Source organism: Narcine bancroftii, chromosome 5 (assembly GCF_036971445.1).
Source record: "Narcine bancroftii isolate sNarBan1 chromosome 5, sNarBan1.hap1, whole genome shotgun sequence".
NCBI classification, from domain to species: domain Eukaryota; kingdom Metazoa; phylum Chordata; class Chondrichthyes; order Torpediniformes; family Narcinidae; genus Narcine; species Narcine bancroftii.
In genome coordinates this window covers 40,026,624-40,042,873 of record NC_091473.1, presented here as the reverse complement: position 1 = coordinate 40,042,873, position 16,250 = coordinate 40,026,624, and the positions used below count along the sequence as shown (strand labels likewise).

Below are 16,250 nucleotides of genomic sequence, written 5' to 3'. Positions count from 1 at the left end.
CTCCCCCAAAATATTGGGTGTGAGATAACTCACAGGTAGCTGATGACTTCTGGAAACTAGTGCCCACCCAGTTCCCTCTCCCAACTCCCATTTCATTAAACTATCATCATTATTTAAACTATTTAAACTCTTCTCAAAAAAAAGATAAAAGATTTATTTTTTAAAATCAACGTTACCACTTTGGTCACCATTGCTTCCATTTCTTTTAAAAAAACTGGATCCCACCTTACATCTCTACTCTCTTTGGAGACCTTGAAGGACTACATCGTTCCTGAAACTATATGATTGGTAGAGACTGAGCAAAGTCCATAACCTCTTTAGGATTGTCAAAGAACTTTGGCTAATTTCCATCCTAAAAAATCTTCAGTACTGCAGAATACCTAAATGTTGCCTTATGTCTTTTTTTCTACAACCGTTCTTTCACAGAATTAAATCCTGTCCTAACACTCGTGGAATCCATTCAGTAAAAAATTTTCTTAGATCTGGTCCTTCTATGCCTTCTGGCAAACCAACAATTTTCACGTTATTCCGTCTAGATTGATTCTCCAAATAATCAACCTTTTTTGCTAAATTTTTATTTTGGATCTGCAATGTTTCAATTATTCTATTTTCATCTTGCAGTTGATCCTGTGCATCGACTAAACCTTGATCACACATTTCAAATCTTTCAATGGTTTCAAGCTTAAAAGCTCCATTAATAACTTCCGCCATCGCATTAATCTTGGAAATAAACAGGTTCACAAAATTAGCTAAGTGACTCGATACAGAATATATCTTATCTTCAAGATCCTTAACAGACATTTCAACAGAAGTAGATTCAGGCATAATGGGGTCTTGCTGCTCCTTAGAGACCACGGGATCTTCTGTCCCTTTCCTTAATTTAGTATCTTTTCTAGCAGTTTGACTTTGTATAAAAATCCCTCTCAAAGTCCCCCCAGCAATGCCAGGAGACTGAAGATCAGAGTTATCTTTAAGCCAAATCTCTTTAATCATCTTCACTGAATCGATGTCTGGAAAAACCGTTGTAATTGAAGATGCATTTTGCAGCGCCACCACTATAGCAGTCGAATGACAACTCTTTAACTCTCCAGCTGGTGGCGCCCCAGCTGATTCAACTGTCAAAGATTGAGTAACAGCACTCACAGTGGCCGTTGTGTGAAATACTGGCACCCGTCCAGCTCCTTGGTCCGAAAGCTGTTGAATGCGACCTTCAAAGAGCCTCACCGGCTTAAAACAGAGCTTCAATGCCGAACTCTGCACGTCATCCTCTGGATCCATTCTACGCTGAGTCCTGGCTTCTTGTAAACAAGTAGGCTCAGACAATTTCGGAAAATGTAGTTTTTTAACAGTCTGTTGATGTTTTCTTTTACCTCTTTATTTTTGCTTATAAACCATTAGGCACTAATCCAACACCTCTTATTATTTATAGACTTTTAAAAGAACTTTAACGGGCACTTAAAGACAAAACAATAAATCAGAGTCAGGAGAGGTCTGGAAGGCACGTCTGTTCCCTACGGCATCTTGCCACGCCCCCCCACATCTCTTTTTCAAGCTCTTGGACCAACCACATCTATGCAAATAATTTCTTGCGGTTCTTGATAAGCAGAAAATGTGTTTCAGTGGTCAACTGTCAGTTTTACACCAGCCAGTAAAAGAGCAATGATCTTTGGTGTTTATTGTTGAAAGAAGATGTATAATTTTGACATTTGGATATGATATACTTCATTTATTTATGCTTATTTGTAAAACCAGTCCAGTAGTTAATTGCTGAATACACTGCCTGGTGGGCAGATGGGCCAGATTATAGATGACTGTTGGTTAACTGCAGCATGCAGAAGTTGGAAACAAGCTGAAGGTCAGATGTCAGTGGCTGTGTTCTGCTCATCCACTGAACTTGGCAGTGAGTCTTGGGGTGGGGCTGAGGGATGGGTTGCACCTTTTATTTGATTCCTCAATATTAAGCCAACCATGGCTAGCATTACAAATGTAATGTAACTGTTACGGGTTATATTATATTTTATATTATATATAAATGTTTTTAAAAGAGATTGTGGGGGGGGTGGTGTGGTTTAGTGTCGGCCACTTCACAAACAGACATTAATATTTCACAAAAGACATCTCATTTGAAATGCAAGAGCTATGCATAAGCAGACTTCATGTCCACAGTGACTTTTCAGAAACTTTAAAGAATGCCTGTGGAGACTTCACAAGTAGGTGTTAATTGGACTGATGTTGTGGAATAACTGGACTATTGTCTTTAAAGCAATAGATGTCCAGGCCCAGAAACTGATTCTGGTGCCAGCAATCTGTCTGGTTGCAGTTTGCTGTTCAAAGAGAGGTCATGTGGTTTTGCAAACAAAAAAAAACCTGATTCTTTGAAGAGAGAGAGAAGTCCTACAGTTCTGAAGTAGTTTTTAGAGGCTACAACATAGCAAGCTGGCAGGCTTGCTGAAAACCCCATTTTGAAGATGAGTTATGAGTTCAGCTTGTTGAAAACCCTTGTTGTCCTTGCAAGAGGAAATGGCTGGCTAGTGTTTCTCATGAAATAAGGGGAACTCTGTGGTGACCTTGAAGAAGACATTATTACTTGGAAAACACATGATGGGGCAAGTTTCTTTGGTAAGACTGAAGTGGCTGATCATAGGAAATCTGTTTGTGTGTCCAATGAGTAACAAATTTCTCAAACCAACAAGAACCTTCCTGAGTGGTAACCATTTACCTTTAAGCACCAGATCCTTGTGAAAATTCATAAATGTTAAATTCATGGCACAGTATAAAAATTGCCTGATACCAGTGAACTTGGAGAAGTGAATGACTGGACTATTAAAGCAAAGAACTTTCCTGAACGTATGCACATACACGTATGCTTAGAATGAGAAGGGGGTTAAGTTAGGTTAAGTTGATAGTAATAAGTTTAAAGTTTGATCCTGTTTTCATGAATAAAGATAATTAAAAGCAACTTTGTTTAAGTAACCATTTGTCTTGATGAATTTCTATTGCTGCTAGGTTTTGGGGTCCTCTGGGCTTGTAAGATAACCCTGTTTTGAACAAGATTGTCAGCCTTGATTGAAAAGATGACACGAGAGATTACAGATGTTGGAATCTTGAGCAAAAAAAGCTCGGCAGGCCAGCGGTATTAGTGGAAGAAAATGGTCAATGTTTAAGGTCAGAACATGTCCCAATCTTGAAGGATTCCAACCCAAAACATCTACTTTCTTTTCTCTCACTAATGCTGTTCAACCTCCTGAGTTCCTCCAGCAGAATTTATTCGGATTATAAAGTTTAAAAAAAATGCATTTCCACTTGAATATGTTTATTTCAGGTATTTTTAAACATCTCTGATAAAGTCATGAAAAACAATTAAAAACCTTTGCCAACAGTGAGATATCTAAAAACTGTCTGGATGTTAATTGGAAATAGCCTCAGGATTGGCCCCTTGAAGCCTTATTATTGGTTATGGGGAAACCACAATAATAAGGCTGGAGGGTGTTTGAACCACAGGGTCATTAAAATACATGGGGGTGAGGGAGTTGGGCAAGGTTGAGGACCGTCAGGGAGCCTGATGTTTATTCTTCCAAACTTAAAAAGTTAAGAAAGCCACATGCAAAAAAAAAGTTTCTGTTCACAGTTCATTTCCTGTAACTGATGTTTTTCTTGAAACTTTGGAACACTGGGAGTAAGGGACTAATGGAAAGAATGCTCATGAAAACCTACTGGCCCATTATGAGAGGTCAGCATGTTTCACAGAGCTGGATGTTCAGGAAATCACTGGAGCCTCCTTCCTTTTTCCCCACCCCCCCCCCACCAAAATAAATGTGAGCTACCAGGATTGTTGTCTGAAGAGGGTGTACAAAATCATTGAGGACTTCTTGCACCCTGCAAACAGTTTCTTTCAGCTGCTCCTGTCGGGAAAGAGGTGCAGGAGTATCAGAGCCAGCACCACCAGGCTGAAGAACATCTTCCCATGGGCAGTGCGAATACTGAATGACCAAGGGAACAGTTCACACTAACCATCTGAGACTCCCATATGTACAAAACAATATATTTATTTGTATTGATAAAATACTTGACCTGCATAAGTGTGTTTGTCTGGTTTCATGTCTGCATATTTTGCACTGAAAACCGGAGAACTCTCTTTCATCATCGATGAATATGTTTTAAATCAAAAAGAATAATCTTTCATTTTGGGTAGATTTTTCTTCATGTATCCATTAAATCCATATCTTTCATCAAATCTGTTGCCATTTTTCTACCTTATTTTTCATCATTCTATCTATTTTAGAGTCTAAAGAAAAATTAAAATCCCCTCCCAATATAACTTTCTCCTTGACATTTGATAAATTCATAGAGACATCTTGCATAAATTTGCCATCAACATTTGGTGCATATACATTTTTTAAGGTCCATTGTTCTGAATAAATCTGACATTTCACATAACTTATTTCCCAGCTACATCTATATTAATATCTAATATTTTAACTGGTAAATTTTTATTAATGAATCTTGCTGTACCTCTAGCGTTAGAATTAAAAATGATGCTATTACTGTTCGTACCCAATCTTTTAAAATTTTTGATGTTCTTTTACCATCAAATGTTTCTTGTTTTAAAAAAAGCTGTCTGTTTTAATTTTTTCATATAAACGAATAATTTTTTTCTGCTTTATTTGATTCTAAATCCCATTAATATTAATACTAACAAAATTCAAATTTTCAGCCATCTAAACTCTCAAAATCCAATACCTGTCTAACTTTCCAAATTCACTCCTCCTATTTCCAAAATACTAACTAAATATTTCATAACAATTATTAAATGTAGGTGTATTAAAGAGAAAAAAAAAGGAAGGAAACAAAGAAAAGAACAGAAACCCTACCCCCCAGCGTACATTATTAACAATGGGTCTTTATACCCCTGATCTGTAGGAGTTGTGATCAAAAGCCACAGCCACCCACTAGATTCTGCAGAGGCTGGGCTCATACTCTCACCTAACTCCCCCGAAATTATTACTATCTCTTGTGCCTCAAATCTTCTCAAACTTACAATGATCAATTCATTTTTTTTAAAAACAGATCTATTGGGTAAAAACTGTCCTCTCTAATATTCTCTCACCTCCTGAAACTTGCATCATTTCATTATACATCCCCAACTGCAATCTTTCCACTTACTCTCTCTCTTCAAAATTTTCCCAGTTCTCATCTCATTTTCTCAGGCAAACACTTTCGCTTCATTGGGTTCTGTTTAAAAAAAAAAATTTACATAGCACATTTTTAACAGCATTAAATTATTTTATTTTTTCAACAATCAAAATTTATATCAGAGTAAAAGAAAATCTTTTTAGCATTATAAATCAATGGCGATTGTCTCCCTTGCTTTGCAGCCAGCTCCAAGATCTTCTCCCTCATTTCATAACGAAGCAACTTGACCAGAATCGAACGTGGCTTCTGATCCGGCTGTAGCTTAGATCGTAATGCTCAATGAGCTCTTTCAATCTCAATATCTCCTTGAAATTCAGTTACCCCCCCCCCCCCAAAGTTTGCAGAATCCAATGTTGTAAAAAATCTTTTCATATCTTGCCCTTCATCGCCTTCCTTAAGTCCAACAATTTTTATTATTTCTAAAATTTTCTAACGTATTTTTGAGTTAATTGTTCTTTAGTTGCAGCCGCCTCAGTTTGAATCTTCACTTACTCCTTAACATGCTGAATTTCAAATTTGTAATTTTTAATTTGTGTCCATCATTTCAAATTTTTCTTCCATTTGCGACAGCATTCTCTCCACCTTCTTATTTTCAATTATACCCTCATTGCATTTTTTAACTTCCATTGTTAAGAATCTGTATACTTCATTTCAGTTGTAGATATAAAAGGCTCCTTTATTTTCTTCTGTTTTTTGGCCAAAACATACATTTCTTCTTCCTGCTCCTCTTCTTGATCACTGTAGCTGGAGGCTTTTTTTAAAAATTGCCTCCTTTTTGTGCTCTGCACATGCATGACTCCTCGCTCATGCGCAGTGTCACTTCACCCGTGGCAGTCGGCCATTGTCGGGGGAGACCTTGTACAGTGATGTGCAAGGTCTCCTCAGCTTCAAGTCTGTCACCACGGGCACTTGCCTTCCAGAAAGCTTCAAGATAGGCCTCTCTTTCAGGTTTTTCTTGTTCGTTCTTGAAAAGTAACAGTTTATCTTTCTTAGGAGGCATTGTTTATTGTTCTGAAGGCCTTCCGATAGCTTCCTCTTCTATTTTCTTGCAGTGTATGACTGGATACTTTTAACTCTTTTATATAAAAAAAAATTTCAGTGTGTAGAGGATTCAAGTCTAGCCCCACATCATCGTGTGGCATGCCTCCCGTTGGAGCCAATTCTTATACTGTGCACAGAATTTAACATTTATGAAGTTCGCCAGGCTTTGGTGCTTGAAAGGTAAATGGTTACCGCTCAGGAAGGTTCTTGTCAGTTTCGGAGAGAGATTTGTTGTATACTGGACACCCAGAACTGATTCCTTTTTAATCAGCCACTTTAGTGTCTTGCTGAAGAAACTTCCCCCTCAGGGTTTTCCAGATGATAACCTCTTTCAGGTTACCACAGAATTCCTTTTTGTTTCTCTTATTTCAAGTGCAACATTATGCAGCCAGTCCTCTCCTCTTGCATGAACCACAAGGGCTTTGACCAGGCTGAACTAAGCACTCACAACCTGTCTTCAAAATGGGGGTTTTCCACCAGCTGTTGCTGCTGACTGTAAAACTGCAGAACTGATCTCTCTCTCATAGAGAAAAAGGTCTTCAACTCTCTGCTTGCAAAAACCACATGACCCTCTTAGAACAGCAAGCTGCTCTCCCAGACAGTCTGCGGCTCTGAACTCCTCCTCCGATCTCTTTCATCTGTTACTTTTCAAAACAACAATCTATTAGTGAAGTCTCTTGGGCACTCCCTAAAGTTTTTGCAAATGACCCCAGAAACCACCCTGTCTGGCTTGAGCAGAGCTCCAGTATTTTAAATGAAATCTGTTTTGAAGTGTTTGTATGTGACCTACACTAGAAAAAAAATCCTGCCCCAATTTATCTTCCGTAAACATATCTATACAATACAAACACAACATAATCTGTCACAGTTCCTTAGAGTCACGACCCTATAGCTAAATAAATTTTTCCACATCTGTTTTAAGTTGATGGCCTTTTATCCTCTTGTCCTCGAATCCACTACCATGGGAACCATCCTTGCAACATCTACTCTGTACAAGCCTTTCAGCATTCAAAATTCTGCTGAGGACCCCCTTTCATTTTTCTTTACTCTAAGTACCATCCAAGAGCTGAGAAACATTCCTCATATGCTAAACCTTTAATTCCTGGTATCATTCTAGTTAATCTTTCCTGAACGCTAACGCCATCACATCCTTTTTCAAATCAGGCGCCCAAAACTGTACACAGAACTCCAAGCAAAGATTCACTAGTGTCTTATAGAATCTCAACATTGCATCCCTGCTCTTGTATGCTATTCGTCTGGAAATGAATGCCAACTTTGCATTCGCCTTGTTCATCACCAACTCAACCTGGAGGTCAACCTTTAGGATATCTTGCATGAGGTTTCCCAAGTCCCTTTGCACCACCAAGTTTGGAATTTTCTCCAAACTTTTTCCAAAGTGTATGACTATATACTTTACGCATTGGGTAAAGAGGTGGCAGATGAAATACATTCTTCTAATCCATCCAGTTCTCTCTGAAGCCTTTCTGATTCCACAGCACCACCTGCCTGATCACCTATTTTGGTTTCATTTGCAAAGTTAGCTACAAAACCATGTATTCCATAATGCAAATCATTTATACATAACAGAAGCTGCTCCAACACTGATCCCTGCGAAGCACCACTGGTAACTGGTAGCTAACTAAAATAGGAATCCTTTATTCCTACTCTCTATTTCCAGTATTGCTTCCTGGTACTACTCGTGCTAGTATCCTTCCTATAATTCCATGGGCTCTCATCTTGTTTAACAGCCTCATGTGAAGCACCTTGTCGAAGGCCTTTTGAAAGTCGAGATCAAAAAAATTGAAATAGGTTTGTCACACATAATTTTCCTTTGCTGACTTATTCCACATCTGAGGACTATTTCTACTCCAGTACCTTCCATAACATTTTAGAAAGACACTTTTAAAAAAAAATTATTTGCCCCTGTGCTCCACAGTTTTAAATATGTAATCAAACAATTCACATGTAATTAAAGTGTACATTCCATATTTTATTCAAGGTTATTTCTATGCATTTTGCTTTGACCATGTTGAAATTGCAGTACTTTTCATCGTTTCCCAATTTTAGGACACCATAATGTTTGGGACATTTGGCTTTACAGGTGTTTGAGTATCCGGGTATGTTTAATTGCTTCATTGGTGCAGGTTTTAAGAGCTAGCCTTGCTTCTCTGTTAATGATAACCTTTAGAGTCTGTAGTTGCCATTTTTCAACATGTGGACCAAAGATGTGCTAATGAAAGCCAAAGAAGCCATTATTGAGGCTGAAAAACAATAAATTGGTAAGAGACATTACCAAAGTCATCAGTTTGGAAATCATTAAGAAGAAAGAGTGTTCTGGTGAGCTCAGTAATCACAAAAGAGATGATCTTCCAAGGAAGATCTGCACTGTTGATAACATAAGAATTCTCATCATAATGAAGAAAAATCCCCATAAGTCTTGTCTGTCAGATCAGAAACTCTCTTCAGGAGGCAGCTGTGGATGTGTCAATTATGATTTTTAGACTGCAATGTCGGGAAAATTGCGGAAAAAGTTAACATAATTATTGGCCGTATGGTCATTCACACTGAGCACCTTCTTAGATTGCAAGTACAGGTACACAATCTTTTATGCAGACATCTAAAATCCAGAAAGCTCCAAAAACCGGCAATTTTTTCCTGGTGCTGGTGTACAGCAGGAGGGTGGGGGTGGGGGATGGAGAGAGACGGCAGCATAACTCGGGTGGGGGGGAGAGAGACGGCAGCGCGACTTGAGGAGGCGAGAGATACCTGCGCGACTGGAAGGGGGTGGATACGGCGGCACAATTTGAGTGGGCTTAAATCTGGGGCAGCTGGGTTTTTTTCTGAAATCCTGAAAAATCTGAAATTCGGAACACACTGTCCCCAAAGGGTTCCAGATAAAAGATTGTATACCTATACCTAAGTGCAACAGTCTCGGTGGTTGGACGTGCAGTAGAGTGGATGACCATCAATGAATTTTTCTGGTACAATTTACACTGCAGGGTCCAAAAAGTTGTAGGGGTCCTGCAGGATAAATTGCGGTGTAGGAATTGACTCAAAATTCCTGCACATTCCTTTTTAGACTGCCATGTAGTGGCAAAAGTCCTTGATTGTGCTGTTACATGCCTGCAGTCTCAAACCATAAATGACTACTGCCTGCAGAAGACTTTATGAACAGAAATAGAGGCTGTAGTGTAAGATGCAAACCACTAGTTGGCCACAGAAACAGAATGGCCAGATTACAGTTTGCCAATGAGTATTTAAGAGCCTGCAGAAATCTGGAAAAAGATTTTGTTGACGTATGAGACCAAGAGTAACCTGTATCAGTGTGGTGTCAAGAGCAAAGTGTGGAGGCATAAAAGAAGTGTCCAAGATCCAAAGCCTACCACTTCATCAATGAAACATGACAGCATGTACGGCTGCAACAGGTACGGGTGAACTTATCTTCATTGATGATGTAACTGCTGATGGCAGTAGCAAAATTAATTCTGAGGTGTATAGAAACATCTGCTCAAGTTCAAGCAAACCCTCCAAAAACTCATTGGATGGTGTTTCATCCTACTTCAAGACAATGATCCCAAACATGCTGCTAAAGCATCAGACATTTTTCAAAGCTTAAAAACTGGAAAATTCTTGAATGGTCAAGTCAGTCACCTGATCTAAATCTAACTGAACGTGCCTTTCACATGCTCAAAGGGACAAGCCCCCGAAATAAGCAGGAGCTGAAAATGGCTGCAGTAGAGGCCTGACAAAGCATCACTCGAGAAAATACTCTGCACCTGGTGATATCAATGAATCATAGACTTCAAGCAGTCATTGCATGCAAGGTATGTGCAATGAAATATTAAACGTGACTAATATACATATAATTGTTATGTCTCAAATATTATGGTGTCTTGAAATGAGGGGATTATGAATAAAAGGTATTGTAATTTCTGCACAGTCAAACTAAAATGTATAGAAATAACCTTGAATAAAATCTGGAATGTGCAATTTAATCACATGTGAATAGCTTGATTACAAATTGAAAACTGGCACACAGTGGCAAATAAAGGGTAAAAAGTGTCTTTGTTCCAAGCATTATGGAGGACACTGTAAAATAACAAATACACGAAAAGTATATTTCTAATTTTTCTTTATTATTTGCTAACCAAGGGTTTTTTTTAAATAATTTCAAAGCAGACTGATGAGCTTGGGTGTAGTTTTACACTTACATTAGAAAATTGCTTCAATTATATAATGCTTTCATGTATCTCTTTTTAGGTGGTCTAACAATAGCTTCTCAAACCAAGGTGGTAAACCATTTTGGATTGATTCTTCTGAAACTACAATACAGCATATCTTCATCGATGACAATATACGCTTGAATGATACTGATACAATTGTTCATCCCCAGGTACTATTGAATTGATTTTGATAAATTAATAATTGTTTTTTTGAGGTTCGATTTTGGCCTCTATGTAACTGCTCATTACTGTAAGAATGGATTTTTTTTAATGATTATCTGGATTACTAGTTGAACTAGCTATTTTGCAGCTCATCTTATTGTCAATAATCTTCATCAGATAGATCTCCAATTAGATACTTGTCCAGGAGTGGAGTTGAGTAAGTCATTCGTACTGTGGCTTCCCATTAGCATTATTGTTTTCCGTGTTATACCCAGAGTGAAAGATAAGATTCACAAAAAGATTCATTCTTGGCTTTGCCCTATGAGGGGAGATTGAAGAAGCTAATCCTCTATTCTTTACTGTTTGAAAGTGTGTGAGAAGGCCTTATTACAATATACAAAAGTATTAGAGCTCATTGGGGAATGTCTCTAAGCAAGGTGTCTAAAATAGATGTGAGAATTTTGAAATAGGAGTAAGTCATTTTAGGACTGAAAGATGGAGATGTTTCTTCGCGTGAGGGTAGTGATTCTGTCTATTTTATTGGATTTTAAATAGAGATCAATAAAATATCTTGAGAGTAAAGGAATCAAAAGATTTTGGGTAGGAGAGGGAAAAAAAATTGAGATGATAAAAAATTACTGGTATGGCAGGCTTACTCCATTTTTTTTAACTTGTACTTAATAGAAAGTTGTAGCTTATTCAATGTGTTCTTTGTGGTTATGATTTCAACAAAGAATTTTTATATCGAAGAAAATGAGAAGACTAGTAAATTCCTGTGCTCCTGCCCCATTACTTTTGTGACCTTGATTGCTGCTGATTCATTGTAGCAAATTCTCAAAAACTAAAATTGGCTGTGTTTCCCCCCCCAATCTGCATCGTGGACAGTTTTTGTATTTGGGTGCCCAGGTTCAGATCTTTTGTGCCAGTGTAATCCTTGAATAATGATCTGAATGATTTGTAATATTGCCAATTAGCTCCTTGGAAAAATCAGTTAACCTTGAGATCAAGGCTTCTCAAGAACAAAAAGCATATTTTAAATGATCTTTGAAGGTAGAATTAAGCTCTCAACCAAGAATAAAGCTCATTTCAACAGACTTCGTTGCATCTGAAATAAAGATTAGGGTGGGTTTTGTAGGACAAGCTTAGAGTTGAAAAGTACCTCTCTTTAAAAATAAATATATATATTAAATTGCTCAAAAGTTTAAAAGAAAGCCAATGAATTGTTTGGATTCATAATTCCTTCTCGGGCTAAATTCTGGGAGTAGGTTTAGATTTTTTCCCCCTCCAACTTGAGGATGCAGGAAGCCTGGATAGAAATGTTGACATGATTGCATTGTTTCAGTTTTGAACCATTTGCCAGATTTGTAAGGATCTCTCATGATCCACAACATCATACTTTTTGTGATGTTGTTCTTGTTTTTGGAATCACTAGACTTCAGATGCTGGAATCTGGAGCAAGAAGCAACTTGTTGGAGGAACTTGGCTGGTCAAGTAGCATCTGTGGAAGTGTTTTTGGACTATGTAGAGGGGAGTTGACCAATATAAAGAGGTGAGAGAGAGTGTGAGGCAGAGTCTGATGGGTGATTTGTGTGGTCCAACTGGGGTGGAGTTTGGAGACCGTGGCTAGAAACAGATAAGGATAGAAAAATAATGGGGGCAGAAGGGGCCAGCTGAGAGCCGGGGGGAGGGTGGAAGTAGCAAGCAATGCTGGAATTGATGGTGGAAACAAGAAGACTGTCAAGGTGGAATTCAATAGCTAGGAAGGTGCTAAGTGGAATCATATAACGGAGGGATGTAGGCAAAAGGAACCAGTTTGGTGGGGTAGAAATAGGAGAACCATGTTTTTGCAATATTGGAATGTTGATAATCTTTTTCATATTTGAGCTTGCTCCTTTGGAAATCTTCCAAATTTTCAATAATTAATTGTTTTGCTTTCTTTGCTAACTATCATTTTCCTCTCTTCTGTAGCTAGGAATGTTGCCAATATTTTCTATGAAGAAAATTAACTTGAATATACCAAATATGTATGTTTTTGTCCTAAAATGGCTTAACATTATTTTTTAATCATATTTTCTCTTTTATGTGATTTTATTACTCGTGGATTATGTTATGCAGATTATAGTTTACCATCTTGTGTATTGATGTTTTTATCCTTATTCAAATGCCCACTTTCTATGAAACTATTACAACTTTTCTTATCCAATAAGTTGATAAGCTTCTGATATAAAATACTTTAATACATAATTTTCAGAGCCATGTTAATTGTTTACATTCAAGCAAAATAATCAAATTTTTGCCTGAAGCCTTCTCTGAGAAATTCAGTGGAATGATGGTTTTTTGTTTAGTTATCCAACTGAAAATGTTTTTGCATTTCCAGGTGTCAATCCCTCGTAGTTTCCACCTCAAGGTCGTATCTGTTATGCAATTCCCTGTAGAGCATTTTTGATGAGAAATATTGCAGGGAACTTAGACCATGTTGAGTGTTTGCCCTTGGACACTTCCAAGACAAAATTCCTTGGACCAGGATGCCTAGTCGGTAATTGAATTACAGTGGAATCCCCATTATCTGCCACCGACAGGGATTGTAGATGCCAGATATGCAAATTTTTCGGTTGCTTATACTCTTCCAGTGCATAGCTAATCATCTGCATTAAGAATACACCGTTTAAAAGACAAAAGACAGTGCAAAATGTAAACTAATTTAAAAAAAAGTGTGTAGGCTTTAATTATGTAAAGTTCACTTTAATCACCTAATTCCCATAACTTGCAAAATTTAAATGCAAACCCCAGTCACTGGCGCTAACTGTGCCACTGTTATAATTAATCCCCCCCCCCCCCCCCAAGTTTACAGTTGAAGCCTTACTAATACACTTAATAAAGATAACAACTCTTGCGAGGCAGGGACAGGGGGAGACTTTGGGGGAGTTGCCCCAGTGGCAAGTGGCATTGGCCGGCTCTTCATCCTGGGCACTGCCATTTTATTCCAGTGCAACATTGTTGAAACTTTATTCGCTGCTGTGGGCAGGCCACGACTGCACCTTGACAGTGAAGTCTCAACACCGCTGCCATCTTCCCCTTCCATATCCTATCCCCATTCCGCCAGCTCCAACTCATGTGTCCCTGTCAGGCCCTAGACACATTCTATCACCTCCTTCAAGTTGACAACCTGGCTCACCTCCACGCAAGTATCCCAGTCAGGCCCTCAACGTACCTTCCTCACACTGCCAAGCTGGCTCACCTCCACACAAGTGTCTGGGTCAGGCCTTTAACATACCTTCCTTGCGCTGACAACCTGATTCACCTCCATGCAAGTGGCGACAGCAAAAAGATGCGTGCATTGTGAGGGCCTTTGCTAGTTTAATGGTGCAAACCTGAGTATATCCAACGAGGTCTCGGTGCTTCCCTGTGAGGTACATCTGCCTGGTCCTCTTGATCTATTTATTTATTTCCTTTTTCCTTGCGTTTCAGTTTCTGGTTGAATGAATTCTGGATAATGGAGATTTTACTGTACTTGTGTTCATGTTTTCATACCCATTACCTTTGCACACTTCATTGACCACTCTTGAACCTGGCCTCAGAAGAGAGTTGTTGTTCAGGTGCCTCGCTGTTTGGCATGGGTGAACATGTCTCTCCATCCATCAAAGTTTCTGACCTTCCAGACCCTCAGAAGAAAGTACAGATTAGCATATTTTCAGTTCTCAAATTATGCAGTCATGGGCGCAAATGAGACTTGCAGCGGGGACTGACGTCCAAAACAGTCGGCAACTTGCTGCTGGGCACATCTCGTGTACTTTTTAGAGTGCACTGGAATTTCCAGCCAATTCTTGTGTCAAATGAAAGTCAGCGGAGTAGGAAGTGAAAAAGGCAATTGATTTTGCCCTTGAACTTAAAACATAAAACCCCAGAATGCGTTTCGGCCATCGATGCTTCCAATTTCCATTCTGAGAGTTTATCAACTGCTTTGCACATATGCAAATTTCATTATAATAACATTTCTCATTTATCAAAATAACAATGTTGGACTTGATGACCACATATTGTCACCCAAAATAGATTGCTCTACGTTTTAATATTTTTCAATGATACAGTAGGAATGGAGTGACCGAGCTAAATCCTACCAATCAATTTATTATGCTTGACCCTTGTATATGTTTATTTGACAGAGTTGGGCAGAATGTTCAGGTTTTAGATCATAAAGGACTTGATGTATTTGTTACAATAAGTCTCAAATGTAATTTCCCATTGAGGCAAAATGTCTTATTGTTTCTTCTTCAGAAATATTGCAGTGGGTACTTATTAACAGTAAACATCAGAAACTAAATGTTTTGTGATCAGAATAGCACAAGGCTTCTGAAAATATTGCAAACACCATACTTTGATCACTGTTTTCTAGTTTAATATATTCTATTTGGGGGAAAAAAAACACTACAACATGTCAAAAATGTGAACATAACAATAAAATTGATTTTAGCCTCAAGGTTGAAGTGGTAAATTCAAAAACTGAAGCACTTGTTTACACATTGGAGAATATATGGCTGTGTTGAGGAACATCAAGGAGATAACTTGATTTGGTGATGTGGATTGATAGGTCACCGTCCCAGCCTAATTAGACTTTGGAAGAGTTGCTCCACTCTACTTGAACAGAACTCTTCATTATTATTTAATGTATGTACAGTTCATCTCCATGCTAGCAATACCTAATTATCCTTGACAAGTTAGTGATGAGCTGTTGCAATCCATGTGATGAATCGATGTCTGCAGGCCTTTTATGGATTCTGATGTGATAATGAAGGAATAGCTCCACATTTCAGGTCAGAATAAAGAGGGAAACTTGTAGATGAATGGTGTTTCCTTCTGCTTGTGGCCTCAAATTGTTTGCAGGTTTGGGAAGTATTGTTGGTGAAGTCAGAGCAAATATTTGTGGTGCATCTTATGGATGGCATCTACTGTAGGCACAATATGCTGATAGCGGAAGAGTGAAATGGATGGGATATCAATTATGAGTTATTTTATCCTAGAGGATGAAGAGCTTTCAATGTTGTAGCTACATTTATTCATTTGTGTAGAGGTTATTCCAATGGGTAATGACCATGCAGTGGAATGGTTTGGGGGATATTTTTGGGAGGGAGTGGAGTGAGGTAAATCACAATTGTCACACGTTCCTCTGAATGCTGACTTCTTTCAAATATTATGTTATGAGAGAAACTGTTTATGCTAATGGAATGCTTCAAATCACTAGCACCATTTTAAAGTTGTAATGTGGATTAATAATGAGATGATAATTGTCTCCCCAAATGTAAGAATAGTATGACATTACTCAAAGTGATAAGGTTGCCGTGATTCTTCTGGAAAAATGGAACATGACAACTTGGGTTCTTTTGTCGGGCCCACCTCCACCATATTGGTTGTAATTGTGTTTTATTTATTGTGTACTAATTAATTAGATATGGATCAAAGATCAAAGCTTGAGGGAATTACAATACATATGTCAATAATAATAAGCTTGAGATCACTGCACATTGGGAAAGCATTAATATTTAAAATTATATATATTTTGGATGCATAGACATCTCGGCATCTCAATCATGTTTTGCGATAAATGCAAAACAATCAAGTAAATACAGTAATTTC

The 16,250-nt window shown here is 38.2% G+C and overlaps 2 protein-coding genes across 3 annotated transcripts in view; one reads left to right on the top strand and one right to left on the bottom strand.

Annotated features, from left to right (window-relative positions):
• Positions 1-16,250, bottom strand: part of surf6 (surfeit 6) — an 86,094-nt gene that overhangs the window by 29,031 nt on the left and 40,813 nt on the right. Inside the window, exon 3 of the mRNA XM_069937177.1 lies at positions 5,164-5,232. The gene's annotated coding sequence lies outside the window, so the exon portion shown is untranslated. The remainder of the gene's footprint in view (positions 1-5,163; positions 5,233-16,250) is intronic.
• The window catches only part of LOC138763289 (uncharacterized), a 37,556-nt gene that overhangs the window by 18,907 nt on the left and 2,399 nt on the right, over positions 1-16,250 (top strand). For both annotated transcript variants that reach the window (XM_069937170.1, XM_069937169.1), the window contains exon 6: positions 10,495-10,627. In XM_069937170.1, coding sequence (XP_069793271.1) covers positions 10,495-10,627 — 133 coding nt within the window. The remainder of the gene's footprint in view (positions 1-10,494; positions 10,628-16,250) is intronic.